Below are 22,045 nucleotides of genomic sequence, written 5' to 3' on the forward strand. Positions count from 1 at the left end.
ATCGTATTAGTTTTCTCATATATACAAAACAAAGATGGCAGACGGTCAGAAAATAGCCGCATGATGATTGCAGATCTGCGGTCTCAAAAAATAGTGTGAAGAAGTCAATTTGGAGAGTGAAATAAGACACTTGCGACCAAATATTTAATCACTCAAATAAACAAAGAGCTTGCTCCCATTTAAGAGTAAGAAAATACGCCACGCACGCAGTTCTGTACAAATTGCATGAAAGAATGAAAAAAACGGGACGAGTCCAGACACAATTCAAAGAATTATCAGTGAATAAAGAAAAAAGCTGACCTAGAATGGACTATCAATGGTTTGGAAAAACTATTTAGAAAAAACCATTTAGAAAAACGCCGCAAAACTACTCCCTGTTTCGATCGATTTCATGTTTCAGCGTGACCAAATCATCCACCAATTTGACTTCAGAAAACAAGAAAATGTGCACAGATCATAAAAAACATAATTTGAAGACTCCTGAATCAACCAGAAGAAAAAACTTACACTATCCAACAACTAACTGCTTAAACTATTAAGTTCGTTATAATATTTAATTCGAAACAACAGCCGGAGTAAATAAATTATAATGGAAAAAACAAATTAAGAAAAAATCTTTTTGAATTTTTTCGAAAAATTTTTAATTTAGCAACTCATTTTATATGACAGATTTTTAGGTATATTTTAATTAGGCTCATTAATTGACTATAAAAGGTGCGACAAACATGACCAACGATAACGAAAAAGGAGGAAAAAACAAAATTTAAACAGGTCAAACTTTTTAATAAAGTTCTTTGCAAACTGCTAAGTCTCAAAAACTATTCTCAACACACCTTGAGAAACAGTTACTGCTAATTTATTGAGCACCTACGCGCTGCTCAAACGCACTGTAAAAAACATGAACAGAGCAAGAATTGAAATTAGAAAACTGCACATCTGAATATTGTATTTTATGAAAATATGTGCTATCAAACCTTTATTTGTTTTTCACTTAGTAACCATAACCCTGTCAACAACTCTAACAAAAGGCAAAAAAAATGGAAGAATAAGCCAAAAATCTTCGAAAAAAATACGCAAAAAAATCTTAAAACTAGACAAAGTTTCTTAAGACAATCTTAAACTGATATTGTCGAAATCTAAAGGTCACAAAAACCAACATTGAAGCAAACTGCAACCAAAAACCCCCAGACATGGAAAACATGAAAGACAACAAAAACCGCAAAAAAAGTGTCTGAAACGGCCAAATCCCAAAAATAGCTCAAGATTGCATATTAAACACTCATTTATAAATTAGATGGTCAAAAAGGCTCCCAAGCGTACAATAACTTGCTAATATGGTTTAGAAAAACCACTCAACCCAAAAACTTAAAAAAGCAACACGTGATGAAAATTTTTCGGTTGCTTTAGCGAAAATTTTTTTACAATACTTTTGCCGCTCTCTCAAAAACGCGATATGAACGAAAATCACTCTTTTCAATTCGTTCAGCCATTTGACCTAATCACTTAGTTTTCACGTTCGGCCTTGAATTTTACATCTTGCTTTAAATACACCAACAAATTATCGATCAAAAATGACGCTTCACCGGTACTCCTCGAGTCGTAAAAAGACAGCGCCCCAACACATTAAAATTCTTTGAATTGTAAAAGGCAGATTTGAAGTACTATCGGTTTAAAGTAAAAAAAATGTAAACAAATTATTGCTAGTAGTAACTGTTACACTGCAATAACTCTGCTTTGCACAAACATTCTACTTTGCCAGGGAGTTCAAAATGACATCTGTCGTTTCTATCTTCTAAGAGCAGATCGATGTGTTTAAATTCTACCAAAAAAATCAGTCCTACTATAGGTTAAAAAGTAAAAATTGCTTAACAATTTATTGCTGGGAGTAATAATTAGTACACAATATGTCAGCATTCTGCTTCACGTCACATGGGTAAATAGCAGCCTTTGTTAACTCAATGAAGAGACAATCACCATTTTGAATATCACTATAAATCGGATGAGATCTCTTCCAGATCCCGTGTAAAAGCTCCAAATTAAATCGATTTCTATCGTCCTGTCTATCCACAAAAATGAAGCCAGAGCTACCCGTACCCCCATTTTTGAGAACGAAAGAGGTCCAAAACGAGAAGCTTTGCAATTCGGTATGATTTTTATTACCACATAGTAAGTGAAGAGATGAGAACACAGATAGCTGTCCACACTCTAACTGACTTTGATTACACGTCACTTCACTTTCATTGTGTTCTGCCTTTAGCCATCCTTTTGCTTCACTGATCGTCTTTGCCTCAAATTTGTGACCATCCTGAACGTTAATTCAATAACTTTGTAAAGAAAAGAAAGCTTACTTTTTGGTTCCCAGCATTTCCCTTCAACTTGTCCAACTATTTTGATTTTATCTCTTAAATCAGAAGTCAGATCTTTTATAGATGTATTCACAATTGTAATTAATAATTGCAGATTTTACATCACCCAAAACTAATCATGATTGTATCGTTTTAAATAGCATCAATCAAGACAGCATGCAATGAAGCTTTGGAACTAGCCTTCCCATTCTTTTTCATCTCATATTTTGCACCCAGAACATTTTTAATTCGATGTTCCAGCAATGGGAGATAAACAGACAGCTAAAAACTTCAAAGCAAAAATACAAACAAACGATGATCCCAATACCAAATTGAAAAACGTTCGAACCAATACTCTTGATGATGATGATGAAGCTTTGTTTGACCAGTTCTTCAACCAAAACTAGTGTTGATGCAGTTCAGTATGACTGAAAAAAAACTCTGCTCTGCGAATTTCGATGTATTTTTCCAACTCCAGCTCACATGAATTGCGAGGACATAAACCAAACAATTAGCACACATACAATCCACTTTCAGTTTTAAATTTGCTAACTATTTAAACAATTTATCTAAACTTCTATAAAGAATGAAACATTACCTAGCATAATAGCGAAAAATAATAGCTAAAATTATTTTTCGCTAATTTTTTTTTCGCCCGAAACCTTGGGGCCTTTGAACAGTCTGCATAATAAAAGAGTAAAGATTAAAATCAACTACTTAACAAATTTAGCTAAGTCGTCAAAAAACGATTTTCATAGCATCACACTTCTACAAATTTAAGAAATAATACCATGTAATAGATGAGTTAGAAAGAATGAAATCATCGAGCACAATAAATTCTCTTACAAACCTGTCACATTTGCGTTGTAATAGTTTTCTCATATATACAAAAAAAAGAATCTTCGTAAAAAACGCAAAATAAGGAAACCTCTAATTATGATCATTTGCTGAATGAACATATAAAACTACTCAAATTAAATTCGGAAACCGTATTTCAACAACATCTCAAGAACAATTCAGAAATAACTTGAATGATTTTGATGAATGCCATGCAATAGAATGGCAAATTTAAAAGAGATCTTGTAATCGTTTCCACTAATTGCGGTAATTGTTTCATTCCGGTAATTGTTTCAATTAATTGAAACAAATTATTCCCGTAATTGTTTCATTCATTCCGGTAATTGTTTCAATTCATTCGCAGAAATGCTGGCATAAGAGAAAGATGGCTGACATTGTAAAAGCCGAACGAAGGAGTCCCCTTCAAAAAAGAACTTCCTCTCCATATTTTCTAAACAGAAATCTTGTCATCGAAGCATCGGTTAGACAGAGATTTGGAAATCCAGCATAATTAATTATTCGGAACAGCAGGAACTTTTCGAAAATTGCTTTCGAAAATTGCTTGGTTGCATGTCAAATTCAGCAAAAACATGCCCAGCTCAGGATATCAAAATTAATATTTTAAATCAGTCGTACAAAAAAGTTCACTATAGCCCATTTTCAAGTATTTAAACAACTTAGAACACATTACCAGCGTTTAACGCAAACCAGAGTACCTTTATGTCCAAAATGCAGTACTAGAACACTCAGAACCAAACAATACCAAATTACTTAGAAAATAGCAACAAAAGAATCTGGGACAAAAATATACATCGTCACATCTGCGAAGCCAGAGAGAACTTAACAAACTTCCATAAGCCGCTATTAATTCCGCCAGAATTATTAAATTAAAAATTGAACGAAAAGAACATGTACTCTGAAGTTGACAACCAAATAACGAAAACTACCTATATTGAATCACATTTTCAAAGCTGGATAACTACTTTTAACTATAAAAACTCAGATAGCTCACAATTTACGTTCAATTAAAAATCTAGATAATTGCTTTTCAAGGGATAAAAACTTGATAAATTATACAAAATCAATTATTAAACAAACATTCAGTAAGCAGACAACAATAGCAAAAAAATTTCCAATTCTAAAACTGCTACTCTTCGTGAAACATATTTAGAAAAAACCAAAAAAAATGTAAAACAATACACAATTGATAGGCTTTCTAATGAGACCATTCTCATTCTTTCAACATATTGCTACAATTAAAATACAGATCGGCAAAACTGACTGCATAAAAAAGCTGAGAATATAGAACATAACCTACTAACGTCGGAAGACTTTCTTTCGAACAACCAGTGGAAACCTTAATCAATTGCCGTCTGCTTGTAGGGGAACAGGAGGTGGGTGGGTTGGGGGGAGGGGAGTGGGCGTAACCTGAGATTGACAAGTTCACTAGGGGGTTCAAATTACGTCATTAGAGACTACTATATATACCACTTAAGATATAAAGTGGAAAAGATGACACCAATTTCGGCGCTTTTTAATTAGAATTTTCCTATTAACGCCAATCGATTTCAGTAGCTTGAAACTGAGAATGACAGAAATTTAGATCACGCAAAACGCAAAAATTCAAGAGGGTAGAAGTTACTCGAAAAGTCAAAACAGTCAGGCGAAAACTTTTCAAGAAAGAGACATACGTGTATAAGAATTGCTTCAAGATTCGTCCGAGATTAATTAAACATCCCATTTAGTAGTATCCAAAAAATATAGGGCTAGCAAATTATCACTTTCAGCTCTAGAATAGCACTTTCAAGGTCTAGAAAATACAGAGCTGAAAGTGAACGTAAGGACACCTGTCCAACTGAGTTTCAAGCAAATCCTTGAGTACAGTTCAGAGAATTCTGAGGCAAAAAGAACTCTATCCAAGGACTAAAACATCGAAAGAAAAAACTGAAACTTGATAGCGATTTCCGGAACATTTCCAATTCCGCTCGCTTGAGTATAAAATTTTTTGGGGTCTTTCCCGTTATACATAATCACTGTAATTGATAGCTCTAAAATCCATTTCTTAGAAGAACTCGCATTGGTTTGTCTCACAGGATAATGAGCAAAAATTGTTCACGGAGGCGGTGGGGGGGGGGGGGGGCAGTTCCCATTCTTCGACCTCCCTCCATTGTACCTTCTACTTACTTCTGCACAGTCTTTAACCACGCCATAGTTCAACCCATTTGAAGTTCCACATACACCAGTTGTTGTTTTTACACGTCCCGTGGTTAGGTTCCCATAACAAGTTTCCTCATAAATTGGGGACCACGCATTGCCGATCGTTTCATTTCGAGTGACCACTTTCAATCCCAGATTGCAATGCTCAGCTTGATAGTTCTCGAATGCCTGGAACTCATTGCAAGCAAGACCAGTTCTCTTTTTCAAAGAATAGAGCGAAGTGTGTTCTCGTATCAGGAGCTTAGAGCTCTTCAGTCCTTTCTCTTCGTATCTGTCACAATAATTGTTGCCTTTGCCAGCTGAATATTTTTCTATTATAAACACATCGATGTTTTTCCGTTTGAGCCCGCATGACGCAAATTTTCCTTTGGTAGAATTTATGGGGGATAAAACTAAAAACTTCAAAAACGTCGAATGTCCAAATATATACTAGATTTACATATATAAATTCCTATATGCGTAAACCTTGATCGCATATTTCATTTGCATCAAATTGTACACTAATTTTAGACTTGGTGCATGTGATTGATATCCATTTCGATTATTAATATTATCAAAAAGCAGCTCTGAGACAATGCAAGTTAGAGATATTACAAACTAAAAAGTTAGCATTTCTAGAATCCCATTTCAAAAAGTTTTAGGAGTGTGCATATAGCGAAAATTTTCAAGCTGAAATTTTGTGGACATTGCTAATATCAATTAAAACATTTCAAGGCGGTTCCCTCAAACCCGATTAACGCAATAAAGTACTGAAGTGTACCTACCGCCTAATGGCTAATCAAAGCAATGCAATATGCTGTAAAAGCTGGCAAAGGAAAAAAGCAGTACCTGTAATCGACAAAGAACAATTCACAAACTGATAAACCATAAGCTAAACTCACACAATCGGCACTAGTGATGCACATCATTGCACAATGATGCTTACTCACACCTCGCGACCAGAATGTCAGAAACCCCGGTCGAATCGTAAAACTTTTAATCCCATTGAAAAGCCCAACTCTTTCGATACAAAAAGCAAATTTAGCTAACAGAACTGATATTTGTATGAATCTCATTTCAACGTTATATCGGTTATAGCAAGATAATTCCACTCGCAGTTTCTGGTTTTCCGTAATACGCTATTAAACTAAACCTTTGAAGATAATTAAAGAAAGATGAATAATTGAATAGTCGCAATTATTTAAATCTATATCAATTTCACGCTCTCAAACCGGACACCGAAAATATATTTAAAGAACTAAAGCTAATGATCACGCTCAAAAAATCTGATATAGTTTTCAACAAGTTAAATTTCACATTTCAAGCAAAAATAAACAAATTCATTTTCTACAAGCTACCGGTGGAAAAGAAAGGAACTTTGAAATAGGTTTTTCCGGATCATAAACAACTGTAATTCTTCTCTTGTTTGGTTTTCTTCCGAACCGGCCAGTTTTCCTTTTCCACCAACCACTTTGAGGTCTAATTCCCATCCATCGTTTCCGCTTGCCGCTTCCAATTGGCTCCCGTTTTGGTCCCGTACGGGACACTCGGCCAATCACGGCTAAGCAATGTTTGCTTAATACAATATGTCGCTTATCCGATAGCTTCACGACTACCATGTCATTTTCCATGTGGTCACCCACAGTGGCATAAGCTCCGGCAGCTCGACATTTTACAGCTCCCGTTCTTGGGTAGAGTTCCAATTGTGATATTAATGTTCCGGGGGCAATTGCACCGAGAGGATGAGCGTCGCCATCTTTTAATCGCTCTAAACACATACAAGGATTGAATATGTTTTAAGAAATATTAACTCGGTGAAGATGCATAGCATCTTTTATACTATCGAGTTGCATAATGATCAGGCCAATAGTTCATTGATCTTTCTTAAATTAAATTTAATTTTAAACATATTGCAACAAAAATAGACCGTTGAGACACCCCATATAAAAAAGAACACCAAGACCAAAGAAAAATGATATTCTGATTTCGAGGTATAGTTTTCATTTCGAAATTCAAACACATATTTCAAGCACTACTACAGCCTTATAATTATCAAGCTTGGCTGTAATCTATTTAGAGTTGAAATTTTCATTTAAGATTTATTAAGCCAATTCAAAGATCATCTTATTGAGTGAGGTAAAAGAAAATTGAGGCGCAAAAAATTATAGAACGATTGACTTAACAATTCAGAATAAAAAATGACGCCAACGTACACAAACTCAGCTGCTGCTCTTCAAAAAAATCACTCTCTGAATTCTTGGAGCGTGCTCAAATGGACGTAAGCGAAATACAGGAAAAATTTGAATAAAAAACTCTGAAGATTGCCGGAAAAAAGCTGCCAGATTCCCAAAACCCCAATTGGGATTGAAAGAATAGAAAATGACTTTACAAAAAATACTTGAACTGCAAACTATTTTGATGTCATTTTGTACTTGAACATACATCTGTTTCGTAATGAGAGAATACAAGGGCTACTAACAGAACCAATCAGCAAGCGAGATGACAACTAAAACTTACAAAAACGAAATTCCAGTAGAATGTATCCAAAATTGGGCTTTAAGGGTTTACCTCGTTTCTAATTTTGATTCCATTTTTCGATACTGACACTCGGTTATTTTGCTGAAAAACCGTTGTTTAAAAGCACTTCGCACAGAATGAGAGAAGAGTAAAACTAGCCTAGCGACGTCTATTCTGGTCTAGCCTAGTCTAAAAAGATTTCGAGCAAAGGTAAAGGTAGAGCAAAACATTTCTGTTCGATAAAGTAAAAGCTGGGGCTGCTATTATAGCCAGCTGCGGTTTGCCCAAAAATCTTTTGCATTTAGCCCCAAACAAGCAGTGGGAAAAAACTTTGATGACTACTAAGTTTTCAGCATCTCTATTACATGGATCACCTAACATTTTTTAAAGGTTACACAAACCTGAAAAATTAGCAAGTTTCCCCTCCAAGAATCAGCAATTGGAACCTAACCAAATGCTTAAAAGCGAGGTGAACAATACACACAGCTGGATAGACAAGAATAAAAAATGCCTAGTTGGTTGGAGAAAATGCAGCAGAAAACAGTGACAATTTTTTTTTAGTTTTTTTTGCATCTCGGGAGCAATTCAGATCTCTTGAACGTGTTTAATGTAAACTAAAGCTTTCTATATTTTTAAATTGCTCTGTAACAGCCTTGGGCTCTGATTTGGTGTAAAATTTAGTGAACAGATTAAGCTTCAGGTTATAAAAATTTTTAATTTTTTCCATTCTCTTTCATTAACAATAGGGCTATCCCCATCTGCTTTGCTCTAAGAGCAGATTTTAAAGGTAAGAGAAAACTCGACAGACTCTTGCTACCATCATTTCATTTCTACTCAATTGTCAACGAATTGATCAAAAAATTACCATGCCTCTTAAAATTTTACGATTGCATTACAATAATGAATGTAACTAAACTGTGGACGGCAGAAAATCCGAAAACTATAGTTTTTGTCTATAGGAATAGGATAAAACACCAAACTCTTTGCTCTGAAAAAAGTCTTCAAAATCAATATCAGTATCCTTTAACAGAGAGAAAAGAAATCTCAACTGTTCTGAAATAGTTTTGAGAAAAAGGACTCCTGAACAAATTTGCCGAAAACTGATGGAATATGACAGCTGTTATTTTGTCTTCCTAGCTAGCTCTGAACAAACAAATTCAGGAAGAGAAAAAGCTATAACGTCAACAATGGAGCCTTTGCTCCACTTCTTAACAAATTGCCCGTAACAAAACTGAACGTCAGCAACACTGAATAAAAACAACTTTTAGAAAAAAAAACAATAAAAAACAGTCAAACAAATTGCCACAAGTGTAAAGTTAGTACAGTTAGTGCAAAATTTACATAACAGAATCACTCGCTTATTCGCTCCACATCCCGTTTAGGTGTGATCAAAACTTCAACCTCAAAACTCATCAATAAGTAAAAACAAATCTTTAACAACAACTCGACACAAAGCGAACTATTTTATTTGTAAAAAAAATCAGATAATTTGGTGGATATATTTTTTGTCCCATGATCAATACTTGTTTTTTCGTAATGCATGTCTCACTAAGATCATGCTCAATGAAACTTGAAAATTTCTCACAGAATTTACTGGCTTCCATTTGATATGAAACAGTCAAAAAGACAAAACAAACACAAACTTATTCGTTTACCTTATTTTCAATAAAAGCTGAAGTGTTTTAATTTGATGTACGGTTCTCGTCCGATAAGATTCAGGTATACGAAGTAGCGTCCTCTCTGATAACTGAGACTACCTGACGCACTCTGACTCAATGAATGGGCTTTTCTGTCCATCAAATTTCAGTTCCTGTTGCTTACATTTTTTGACCTTAACAGTATTAACTAAATTGTCTAAAATATTAAGAACTTATATTAAACTCATTTCAGAAAAGAGCGAGTGAAGTTTGTTCGGCTTAAAACACGTGAAATTTGTAAACTATGTGAAACAAAAATTAGAGAAAATTTTTTAACAGACATGAATAACTTTCATATGTGATCTTCAACAGATCTTCGAACACAAATGACCAAATAAAAAGATAACAGATAAAAAAGTTTAGCGAAATTGATTTCATCAAAGGTTTTGAAAAACGTGCCACCAGAGCTATTTAAAAATGTAAATAAAATTAAATCTTTTATAAGCAAAATTATCACTTATTAGAAAGCATAATTTTTTTTGAGATAACACAAAAAGAAGGCACTGCAAAATAAACAAACACAGCGACAAAAAATTCATTAGAATAAAAACAAATGGTCTCGATATCAAAACACCAATCGCTAACAGCTATTAGAATAGCTACAAGCTATAAGTATATTTAAAAACTAATAGAATAGTTGCAAGCTTACAGTATAGTTACTAGATAATACCTAGTTTCAATAGAAAGCCATCCGTCATGTCAAAATTGAGACCAAAAGACTACACCAAAAGCACGGTCAAAATTGAAAAAAAAACAATTATTATTTTTTGGAAGCAGCCGTTCCTAAAATAAAAATCATTATCTACTGAATTAGAATATTACTGAGTCTAAAACAAAAAGAGCTATGAAAACGGTTAGATAAAAAGTTTAGCGAAATTCAATTTCACCAAAGGTTTTGAAAAACGAGCCACCAGAGCTTAAATTGTAACTTAAATAAAATCTTTTTGAAGCAAAATTAACACTTATTAGAAAGCATAAAAACTTGTTTAATAATACAAAAGATGAAACTGCAAAATAAATAAACACAGCGACAAAAATGCATCAAGATAAAAAATGGTCTCGAAGTCAAAACACCAAAATAAATTAACACAGCGACAAAAATGCATCAAGATAAAAAAATGTTCTCGTAGTCAAAACACCAATAGCTAACAAGTATTAGAATAGCTACAAGCTATAAGAAAATTGAAAACCAATAGTATAGTTACAAGCTTACAGTATAGTTACCAGATGAAACCTAGTTTCAATAAGGCCATCAGTCATGACAAAATTGAGACCAAGAGACTAAACCAAAAACACGGTCAAAATTCAAAAAAAAAACAATTATTATTTTCCGGAAGCAGCTGTCCCTAAGATAAAATTATTAGCTACTGAATTAACTGAAAAACGAAAAAGCAAAAACACCCCAGAATTTTATGAAAAAAAGTTCGAATTCAAATAAACCGTTAGCTGACTTTTGATGAATTCACCTGAAGTTCAAAAAATCTAATTTACAAAAGAATACTTTTTAATGAGGAACAAATAAAAAATGTGTTGTTCAATCAAGACTATTTAATTTCAAACAAAAAAATAGAAAAGCGTTATTAAGCTCACAAATATGTCCAAAGTTTAAAAAATCTGCAATAAATGAAAATTGCACAGGAGCTTAAGGCTTGAATTCAGTTCACAAAACAACAGCTCAATGGCAAATATAGCAAAGCTAGACTAAAAGTCCTAAACAAGTAAAAAATGAAAAACCTTCAAATTAGCGTAAAACTCCATTAATCAAAACAAGCCCTAGATTACAATAATTTGTGCAATGAAAACTTTTTCAAAAGTTATTGATCTCCTCAACTTCCAGTTTTGGTCGCCATCAAAATAAAAACATCGCGGGAAGCGTTCTAGAAATGCCTCGAATTCCTCTGTGCCAAAAAAAAACTATCTTTTTAAATAAGCAGATTAACTAGAAGATTGCTGGAAAGCAGACAAAGAATCAATTTAGTTTTCAAATAGTATAAGTACACATACAAGCGAAAAACATTGATTGATGCAATCGAGGCCACGGGACTACTCACCCATTATTAGACAAGCTAAAATGAGTTGAAAAACAAGTCTAACATTGAAAATTTGTAACAAATCTCTTATTATCAGACATTTTACTGAAAACTGCTTTGCACACAAAAACTAAAACAATTCGTACTGCAAAACGCCTACGAGCCCTAAGGTTCTATTCAACTGCCAATAAATGCAATATAACCAATGCAATGAGCAAAATATTGCTTAAATACCCCAAAAATCCGCAAAGAAAGCCTTCAAATTAGCATTAAATTCCCCTGAATGACCAAAAAGCTTCAAAACGCATTTGGAACAAAATGAATATTATTACTTTGGTCTACCTTTTAGGTAACAAACGAAATTTAGGGGTAGAAAAATATCTTCCAAAGTCCCCAAGTGAACAAAACTCATTGGCTTAGCGAAACTTTATTCACACCTATATTTCTCGCACTTTCAAAAGAACGAATGAACAAAAAACCACTGGCTTTGATTTTGTTCACCACAAGAACTTTTTCAAAATTTATTTACTTCCTGAACTTCCGATTTTTTTGCTCGCCCATTTATCACAAAACAGAAAACGATAGCGCGACAATTCAAATCAAATTCTCTTTGTAAAAAACTAAGAGAAGACCAATTACAGCTCACTATCGCAGGCCATTAACAAGTGTCTCATTGTCCCGACGTCATCTTTGTCTTAAAATGATCTGCATCAGCTAAATGAAAGCAAAATTGATTCTAACCAAAAGTTTTGGGAATTTTGCGTGTGCTTTTGACAACGTCTCCAACTTTCATTCCATCGTGAGCCAGCACGTATCTCTTGTCAACACCACTGGCAACTAAAGCCAAAAATGCAGTTCTGTACAGATCCCTTCCTATCCAGAGCACCTTTTCTTCCAGATCACCCTCTTCAGAATGTCCCAGGCGATTGAAATCAACCCAGTGGAACCATTTCTTCTTACCACCTCCTCTGAAAAATAACTGTTATATATCTACAACGCAGAACTTGAGCGGAACTGAAATCCCAGGAGAATTTGTTTCTATATTACTATATTCGGGCTTAACCGGATAAACCGATTCAGCATAATTGCAATCTTAAATAAGTGAAAATACTGTTTTAACGCTCAGATAGACCTCCTCTCCTATTTCTTGGCAGATTATGCAAACCATTATCAGTACATGCAAGACTAAATAGTTTGTTCACACCTACAAAACTTCAAAACTTATCTCAAGTGGTCAAAAAATCTCGTCTCGAGTTTTCCGATCTTTCCTATTATAGCCCCTTCCCCCCCCCCCCCCCCCAATTGCCATGCTTTGTTTTTTTTTTTGGGGGGGGGGGGGGGGAGGGGGCCTTAGGTTATATGTCCTACCACTACGCTAAGGGTGGGGGAGCGCTATAATGGGAAAGACTCTTGTATCTTGCCTGTGGTGGACAGCAATTCTACCCGTGTTTGGATCCCGGCCTCCAGTTCTGTTCACAGGCAGTGGATCAATAGTATACTCTACAGGAAGCTTCACAGAAGACTCCCGTTCAGTCAGAGTACTCTTGGCGAACTTTTGCAAGTCGATTTCTACTGGAAGCTTTTGCTGCATTCTATGCACGTGTGTTTTCAGATTAGAGTAGCCAGTTACTCGGAAGACCTTTTTGAACTTCATTGTTTTCCCGGGATATTCGTATGATATTTTCCATCCGAAATAGTCAACGTCTCTGAGAGAACAGGTTGGAATAAGAAAAGAGTTTCTAGTTTTAAGCAAAGAATTTCTGGTAATTTGGGATAGAGTGAATGAGCTAGAAGCAACAGTTTTCAAAGCTGCACAAGATGAAGCCATAAGATTACTAGTCGCATAAACTCCTGAAAAATTGCAATTAATCAAAAACCACAGCTTCAAAAAACCTTTTATCTTGATAACTACAACATTTGTAGAAAACTTTCGGCGTAGAAACGAATTAATTCAGACGTTAATTAAATCCAGCATTCAAAATTATCAAAAAAATGCGACAGGAAAAAACAAAAAATATCAAATACAAATACAAGAAAGCTGTAAAAATTAGAGCTTAAGCGAGGATTAAAACAGAAAAAAAAACAATATTCTTTGATACAAGTGCTGACATTTATTATTGTATGTTTGATTGTCTCATGCTCAATGAAGCTTAGAAAATTTCTCACAAAACCTACTGTCTTTCATTGGATAGACAAAAAAAACACAAACTGTCATTCGTTTACCTTAATTTCAATAAAAGCTGAAGTGTTCTAATTTGATGTGCTGTTCTAGTCCGATAAGATTCAGCTTCTAGACCGAATGATATTGAACCTCATCATAATACGAAGTAGCATCCTCTCTGAAAACTGAGACTATCTGACGCACTCTGACGTAATGAATGGGCTTTTCGGTCCATCAAATTTCAATTCCTGTTACTTAGAATTTTTGACCTTAACAGTATTAACTAAATTGTCTAAAATATTAAAAACTAATATTAAACTCAATTCAGAAGAGAACGAGTAAAGTCTGTTAGACATAAAACACATGAAATTTGGAAACTATGTGAAACAAAAATTAGAAAATTTATTAATAGACAGGAAAAACTTTCATATGTGCTCTTCAACAGATCTTCAAACACAAATGATCAAATAAAAAGAACATAGCTGGCAGATTTCCAGAAAATAGCCGCAATAGCTTTGTAGATCTGCAGTCTCAAAAAACAGTAAAAAAAGACCAAAAAAATTAGTCTTTTCATTGAATGCGTTGTTATAATATGATTACGAATCTGTATGTTATTCCTGCCTCTATAGGCTGCTCTCAAATAACCTTCATTTAGAGTGACACACATTCACTTGACCTAATCTCTTTGAATTAAAGTAAATAAAAGTCAATTTCAAAGTGAGAGAGTCATTTTTGAGAGTGAGGTGTGAGTCACGTGTGATCAAAAGATTAATCACGCGAATGAACAAAAAACTCGCTCCATTAAGAGCGAAAAATGACGTCACGCACACACTTCAGTTGAAATTGCAAGACCAAATGCATAAAAAGCAGATTTGAAGTGATTGTGAGGTCATAAGGTCGCAACAAAACTTGACGACGAAATAAAAAAAAACATAGCAGGACAAGTCCTGACGTACAATTCAAAGAATTTTCATTGACTAAACAGAAAACTAGATCTCGAACCGACTATGAATGAATTGGAAAAACCATTTAGAAAAAATCCGATCCCAAAAAAATTGAAAAAACAGTAAAAATCAAAGTGAAATTGCCGCATGTGAACAAAAAACCACTAGCGAGAAAGCGAAATTTAGTTGAAGCACCGTTTTCTCACTCTACTTTAAATTTAGAGCGAAAAAATTTCACGCCGCGAAACCACTCGCTTTTTCGCTCCACTTCCTGTTTCGGCGTGACCAAAATCACTATTGCAATTTGACTTCAAAATCATAAAATTGTGTGAACAATTCTTAAGACAGCGCCCCAATACAATTCAAATTCTTTAAATTTTAATAAACAAGAGAAGGCCAATAATAGCCCCAGCTATGGCTGTGCAGTTATTAATAACAGATAAAAAGTTTAGCGAAATTCGATTTCACTAAAGGTTTTGAAAAACGTGCCACCAGAGCTATTTAAAAATGTAACTTAAATGAAATCCTTTAAAGCAAAATTACCACTTATTAGAAAGCATAAAAATTTGTTTAATAAAACAAAAGGATGACATTTCAAAATAAATAAATACAGCGACAAAAAAGCATCAAGATAAAAAATGGTCTCGAAGTCAAAACACCAAAATAAATTAACACAGCGACGAAAATGCATTGATAAAAAATGGTCTCGAAGTCAAAACACCAATAGCTAACACGTATATAAAAGCTACAAGCTATAAGAAAATTGAAAACCAATAGTACAGTTTTAAGCTTACAGTATAGTTACCAGATAACACCTAGTTTCAATAAGGCCATCAGTCATGTCAAAATTGAGACCAAGAGACTAAACCAAAAGCACGGCCAAAATTCAAAAAAAAAACACAATTATTATTTTCCGGAAGCAGCTGTCCCTAAGATAAAGTTATTAGCTACTGAATTAAATGAAAACGAAAGAGCAAAAAGACTCTAGAATTTTATGAAAAAAAAAGTTCAAAGTCACATAAACCGTTAGCTGACTTCTGATGAAGTCACAGGAAGTTCAAAAAATTTAATTTTTACAAAAAATACTTTTTAATGAGGAACAAATAAAAATGTTTTGTTCAATCAAGACTATTTAATTTCAAACAAAAAAATTAGAAAAGCCTTAAGCTAACAAATGTCTAAATTAAAAAAAAATCTGCAATAAATGAAAATTGCCCAGGAGCTTAAGGCTTGAATTCAGAGCACAAAGCAACATTTTAATGGCTAAATATAGCTAAACTAGACTAAAAGTCCTAAACTAGTTAAAAAAGAAAAACCTTCAAATTAGCGTAGAACTCTATTAATCACAACAAATCCTAGACTACAATAATTATTTCAATTAAAACATTTTCAAAAATTATTGATCTCAACTTCCAGTTTTTGGGCGGTAACTTATGAAAATAAACACATAGCGGGAAACGTTCTATAAATTCCTCTTTGCCAAAATACTATCTTTTTAAATAAGCAGATTCAACTAGAAAATTGCTGGAAAGCAGACAAAGAATCAATTTATTTTTCAAATAGTATAGGTATATATTCAACATTGTTTCAAGCAATTGAGGTCATGGGACTGCTCACGCATTATGAGACAAGCTAAAATAAGTTTAAAAACAAGTCTAACTTTGCAACAAATCTCAGACTATTTATTATCAGACTTTTTACTGAAAACTGCTTTGCACAGAAAAATTCAAATCAATTCGTACTACAAAACGCCTAAGAGCCTTAAGGTTCTATTCAACTGCCAATAAATAAAACAAAACCAATGCAATGAGCAAAATAACGCTTAAATACCCTTAAAATCAGCAAAAAAAGAACCTTCAAAATAGCATTAAACTCCCTTGAATTAACAAAAAGCTTCATTTGGAACAAAATGAATCTTATAACTTTTGTCTACCTTTTAGACAACATACAAGTTTAGAGCTAGAAAAATATCTTCAAAAGTCCTCAAAAGAACAAAATCACTCGCTCAGCTAAACTTCATACCTACATTTCTCGCTCTTTCAAAAGAACGAATAAAAAAACCACTGTCTTCGGTTTTTAGCAAAAATTTCTCAATAAACAGAAATATGTGACATTACTCATTAGTTCACTGATCTTCATTCATCTTCACTGAACATCATTTAAAAACTTTCCAGGAACGTTTCTGAAATGGAATCAAAAAACCTATTCAAAAAGAACATTAGATAAAATCTAAGCTGAACAAATTGACTTGCATTTGACCCTAAAAAGATCTGTCTTTCTTGAAAACAACAAGTATACAAAAATTATGGAAATGTTAAAAAACAGGTTTTATACTTTATGAAAACTATTAAACTCAAAGTCATGAAAACATTTTAAAGAAATCCACGCAAAAATTAGGAAATGAATTAAATTTTGCAAAAAAAAACCGAATCGAAGCCTTGAAAATCATAATCTACAAACTAAAAACATTTATTACAATCACTTACAACTTCTTTTACCGTCATTATGTGATGTTACTTGTTATTAATGTAATAATTGTTATGTGATAATTGTTATTAAGACAGCAAAAAGGACAACAAAAATTAGAAATTGTTAAAAAAACTCAGAGCCAAGTATCAGAGCCAAGAAACCATTCTTAAATATAAAAATCATAAAGACCACAGTCCAATCCTCTTGAAAGAGGATACGGTCTCTATTTGCCGAGACTGTGCTACAACGTGACAGAAATAAGATAAGTAGCAAAGCTAAAAAAAAATCAGCTTTAAAAAAAAGTTTTAAAAACTATTAGTCATAGCAACAATAAGTTTTCAACTAAAAAAGCGGATAGACGAACTTTTTGCTGATAAAGAGGTCAATTCGGCCTGTTCGAGCCAATTTTATTAATGAGACTAAATCAAAACACTATAAAATGACAACGAATATTTAACAGAAAAAAATCAAATAGATTTTCTCAGAACAATATTTTCGCGGAAATTAAAATCTATGTTCATTGGCCCTCGCTTGCATGTCAATTTGATCTATCAATGACTCAGTTTTGCAAATCATTTTTGAAATCATTCTGGTCTGTAATTAACGTAACAAACCCATAACGCAAAAACATTTTTTAAAAACGAACAGCGCAATATTACAATCCGTAATTTTTGAATTGGAGAATTCCACAACTCAACCGAATCTAGTCTTGCTATTCTGCTCGTCTATTAAAACTAATAAATGTTCCAAATTTTACCGAAATATCTTATTTAAAAAAAGTCGATAGATTAATAATTATGAACTTTAGATAATTATCGAGTTTTACTATCTAAAAATCATTAGGTATCAACTGAAAGCATTAGATTGTTTCTTTTTTATCTCCATAGACAGCGGTCATGTTTTCGATTGATTAGAATCTATCATAAGACTACAGGAAGAAATACAACTGCTGGCAAAACACGAATCCATTTAAAATTTCTATTTGTCGGAGACATATCTCTATCAATCATGTGAGTGCTGCCTCTTATTAGTTCCAAGTCCTGTTATTTTAAAAGCTGGCGTTATCATCTTGAAAACTAAATTAAGTTAATGCACGAAGACTGAACAAAATAAATAACACGGGCGCAAATTTAGCCGGCTAAAAATCTCATCCAGCTGTTGATAAGTCGAAAAGGCAAAAGGTGTAATTGTGGTTAAAACAGCCGCTATAGTGACGGAAAACATAGCCACGGCTAATTTCCCTTACCTTGGATGAAAACGAAACAAGCGACAAAGAAAAGGAAAACAGAAGATGCAGCCTCTTTTTAAAAAACGGGGTCAAACCCCCCCCCCCCCCCCAAGTTCGCAAGACTGTCTTTATTGACGTAGGCAACGTTTCTCTCTATATTGAGGAGCAAAAACCAAAGCAAAAAATTAAAACCATTCAATTCCCCTCATCATTTGGCGGCATGAATTGTCACATCAAAATTCACAAAAAAATCGCGACTAAAATTAATGCAATTAATTTAAGTAATTAATTTAAGTCAGCTCTCCGGACTTCTATGAATAGAACAATTCTCTGCTGATAAAAAATAATTCGAGAGATGACACAAAATTAGAGCATTAAAAAACCACTGTCTCCGGGAGCAAAGGCATTGAAGTAAGCAAACGCCACTACTAGAAGTGAGAAAAAGCGAACGTAACAAAAAAGTATAAGCGGCTGATTCGTCAAATGACTACGAGTAAAAGTTGACACAGACTAGTCAATTAAACAAACTGTTAACTTCATGAAATTGTAAGTAGACAAAAACTGAGTTAACAAGTTGTTAAGATATTACCCCAATCAAAAAATAAAACACAGTACTCCTAAAAGTCAGATAAGCTATTAGAACGGTTAAAAAGTCTGTAAAATGAATAACCAAATTTGATTAAAAAAACCACTTTGATATAGTTAACTAAGTAGAATTAAAGTTAACGTTAAAATACTAGTTAAGCCGCACTCGATCAAAAACTTTGCCCATCCGTCGAAAACTTTTCAAGCTATCGCTCAGAAAAACGCTTTTTCTGACATCGTCTATGAATCCGACTTTCTTTCTTAAATTAATTTTGAAAAACTTCCATGTGCGATTAATCAACAAAATTTGAAACCGATGCAGGTACATAAAAAAACAACTCAAATAAAAGTCCTGGATCGATGCTTAAACTAACAAAAAACGTGATGAACTGAACCGGAGCTAGTGAAAGTAGTCAACGACGATAACAAAAATAATTGAACTAAATTACTCATTGATCATCCCAACGACTTTAACTATTTTGAAAAGTTAAGGTCTCTATCAGAGAAGTCAAATCGTGTTTTGATTCCAAAAAAATATTAGCGGCCGAAACAAATGAAACTGAGCCCGAACAATAAAGTGTTAAAATACATTCCTTTCAATGCTTTGAACAAATGGAGTCCCGCTAACCGAAATATACTGAGACTCATAATGTTTTTCCGCATTTCTTTTCACAATTGGAATATTCAGGCGTCATAGTTGGGAAAATTTAAGCTGTTTTATAGGCCAACCGTAATTAAATATTGACCATCGCTCTCTCAGCTATTGACCATTAATCAGAGAAAAATGACTCAAGGGGTATGAAAAAGCTATAATTGTAAAAAAGAAAAAACTGAACTATAAAAACTATAAAAGTCACGCCACGAAACCACCAAAAGTATGATTTTTATAGTGGGCAAAAAACTTCGAATAAAAAATCTGGTAGATTTCTTTTAAAATTCAAGTAATTAATTCGGCAGGATAAGTTTTTAAGCAAAAGCTTTTAAGGGGCTTTTTAGTCAACTTGTTGACGTGCTCTGGTATCACTTAAGGTATATCAACGGGCGAAACAATACTGAACAAAAAATATCCTTTGAGAAAATAACCCCACCTATATCTATAGGTTAACAAATCCGATCCTTATTACAATATACGACGATTTTTCTGGCAAGCAATTGACGTAGGCTTTTCTCAAACATACCCGGCCGATTGCCGGAAAATAGCCGCCGTTGATTCCCATAACCATGATTGGGATTGAAGGAAGAGAAAAACTAAGGAAAAAATGATTTTCGTACACAAACAATTTTAAATTGCGAACTATTTTGATAATTTGAAATCAGTACTCCAATTTGAATTCAAAAATCATTAAAACGCGTGAAAAGACAGCGCCCCAATACAATTCAAATTCTTTGAATTGTAAAAATTGGAGCGCTATAATAGCAGGCTGAAAATCAAAACCTACCACAAGCTTTCATCCAGTATATTTGTCTTGATAGGGTTTGCAAAAGAAAGTATAGTAAAATAGATTTTGAATTTGAAAGCGTTTGTACGGCTAATCATCAATTTGTATTTGATCTTGACTTTTCATCTTTGAATAATCTATCATTCTCTCGCTCACACAACACAGCTGTTAGGGAGATGGTAGTCGAAATGTTCAACTGGTTGATAGGCTGCTAATACAGTTACTGACTGACTGACTGACTGCAATTAATAACACAGGAAGGGATAAAACAGAAACAGACGCTGCTGTCGTTGATATCTTACTGATGCTCTTTTCAACACACATTATACTCGTTAAAGTAGACCGATTCCGTGAAAAGCAGATAATCATTTTGGGTTTTGCCCCCATAATAGCCCCCCAATCACGAAACTATAGTATAATTAATTGAGCGCATCAAATCATTTCGAGCGTTTTTCGAAGTTCGCCTAGTTTATTACCATTTAAATGGTTATGATAGCTACGGAAACTAAAACTTTTAATGTTAAGTTGGCAAAATTAAACTACCGATCGGCTAGTGTGTACATTCGCTTCTTTCATTTCAATCACTAATACGCCCAACGTTCACTAAGGATAGCGAAGTAACAGCCGTTGCGATCAATATCAGTACTCCTGATGAGTAACCTAAAAAATTTAGGGAAACAGGCTGCTTGTTTGAATTGCTGGATCTATTCTGTTTCAGCCCCCCCCCAGGGTTTTTTGGGCAACGATAGAAGAGTGTCTAGGCGCTTGTTTGTTGTCCTCTCGATGTCTGACGAATAGGACGCCAATCTAGCCAAATGGTCGCCAAGCATAATGAGAACAAAATGAGAAAGCCAAATAATGAGAAAAAGTCAGATAATTGATTGCTTGGCCAATAAAGTTCAACACGGGTAAAATTCTAATTTTTGGTATTCTTTTCAACGTCAAAATGGCTAGAATCCTCAGTTTTTCTCGTTCTGCTTAACGTTCATCAGGCTAGAATTCCCATTTTTTTCATTCTGCTAAAAGTCGACTAGGTTAGAACTAGATCCATCGGAGGAGTGTAAATTAGATTGAAAAGTGAATGTGTTGAAAAGAGTATCAGCTAAAAATACTTGGCTACATTAACAATCAATTGTGAATGGAAAAACAGTAGTTGTGTGTGTATTTTTTAAAAGGTAAACTTAGTTGGCTTTGTAGTACTAGTTATGATAATAATAATAATAGCAATGAACATTGTTGATAAAATTAAAACAGTTTGGAGGCAGAGGAAACAAGAGCTTTGTAATAATTATTATTTATAATAGACAACTTTTAACATAATACATTTGCACTGCTCAGCAAAGCACTTTACTAATCTCGACAAAAAACCCGAAACCTTCAATTGATATATGTAGTCACCCGAATCTTTTTTTGAGCAAAACTTTTGTCTTGTCATGTTAACTATCTTGGTCCTAATTCAATTCAACGTCAAGTTAAATTTTAAAATCTACCTTTATCGTATCAGAAAATATACCAACCCACAAATCATTCTACATTTTTCCAAAAAAAGAACAGTAATTCTTATTCTTGCATAACTATTGACGCTTATTTTTGCATT

The 22,045-nt window shown here is 33.7% G+C and overlaps 3 protein-coding genes across 3 annotated transcripts in view; 1 reads left to right on the forward strand and 2 right to left on the reverse strand.

Annotated features, from left to right (window-relative positions):
* LOC142339577 (medium-chain specific acyl-CoA dehydrogenase, mitochondrial-like) overlaps positions 1-22,045 on the forward strand; it is a 350,806-nt gene that overhangs the window by 214,118 nt on the left and 114,643 nt on the right. The window lies entirely within an intron of this gene.
* LOC142339569 (uncharacterized) lies at positions 1,712-6,550 on the reverse strand. Its single transcript, XM_075389709.1, has 3 exons — positions 6,228-6,550; positions 5,367-5,670; positions 1,712-2,305 (listed from the first exon to the last, which is right to left on the reverse strand). Exons 1-3 carry the CDS (start codon positions 6,452-6,454, stop codon positions 1,874-1,876), a joined length of 963 nt encoding a protein of 320 aa, XP_075245824.1. The 5' UTR covers positions 6,455-6,550; the 3' UTR covers positions 1,712-1,873.
* On the reverse strand, positions 6,671-13,499 carry LOC142339568 (large ribosomal subunit protein uL2m-like). Its single transcript, XM_075389707.1, has 3 exons — positions 13,044-13,499; positions 12,364-12,590; positions 6,671-7,146 (listed from the first exon to the last, which is right to left on the reverse strand). The coding sequence occupies exons 1-3, from the start codon at positions 13,448-13,450 to the stop codon at positions 6,719-6,721; spliced, it is 1,062 nt and encodes a 353-aa protein (XP_075245822.1). The 5' UTR covers positions 13,451-13,499; the 3' UTR covers positions 6,671-6,718.

Source organism: Convolutriloba macropyga, chromosome 5 (assembly GCF_964194025.1).
Source record: "Convolutriloba macropyga chromosome 5, txConMacr16.3, whole genome shotgun sequence".
Lineage (NCBI taxonomy): Eukaryota > Metazoa > Xenacoelomorpha > Acoela > Convolutidae > Convolutriloba > Convolutriloba macropyga.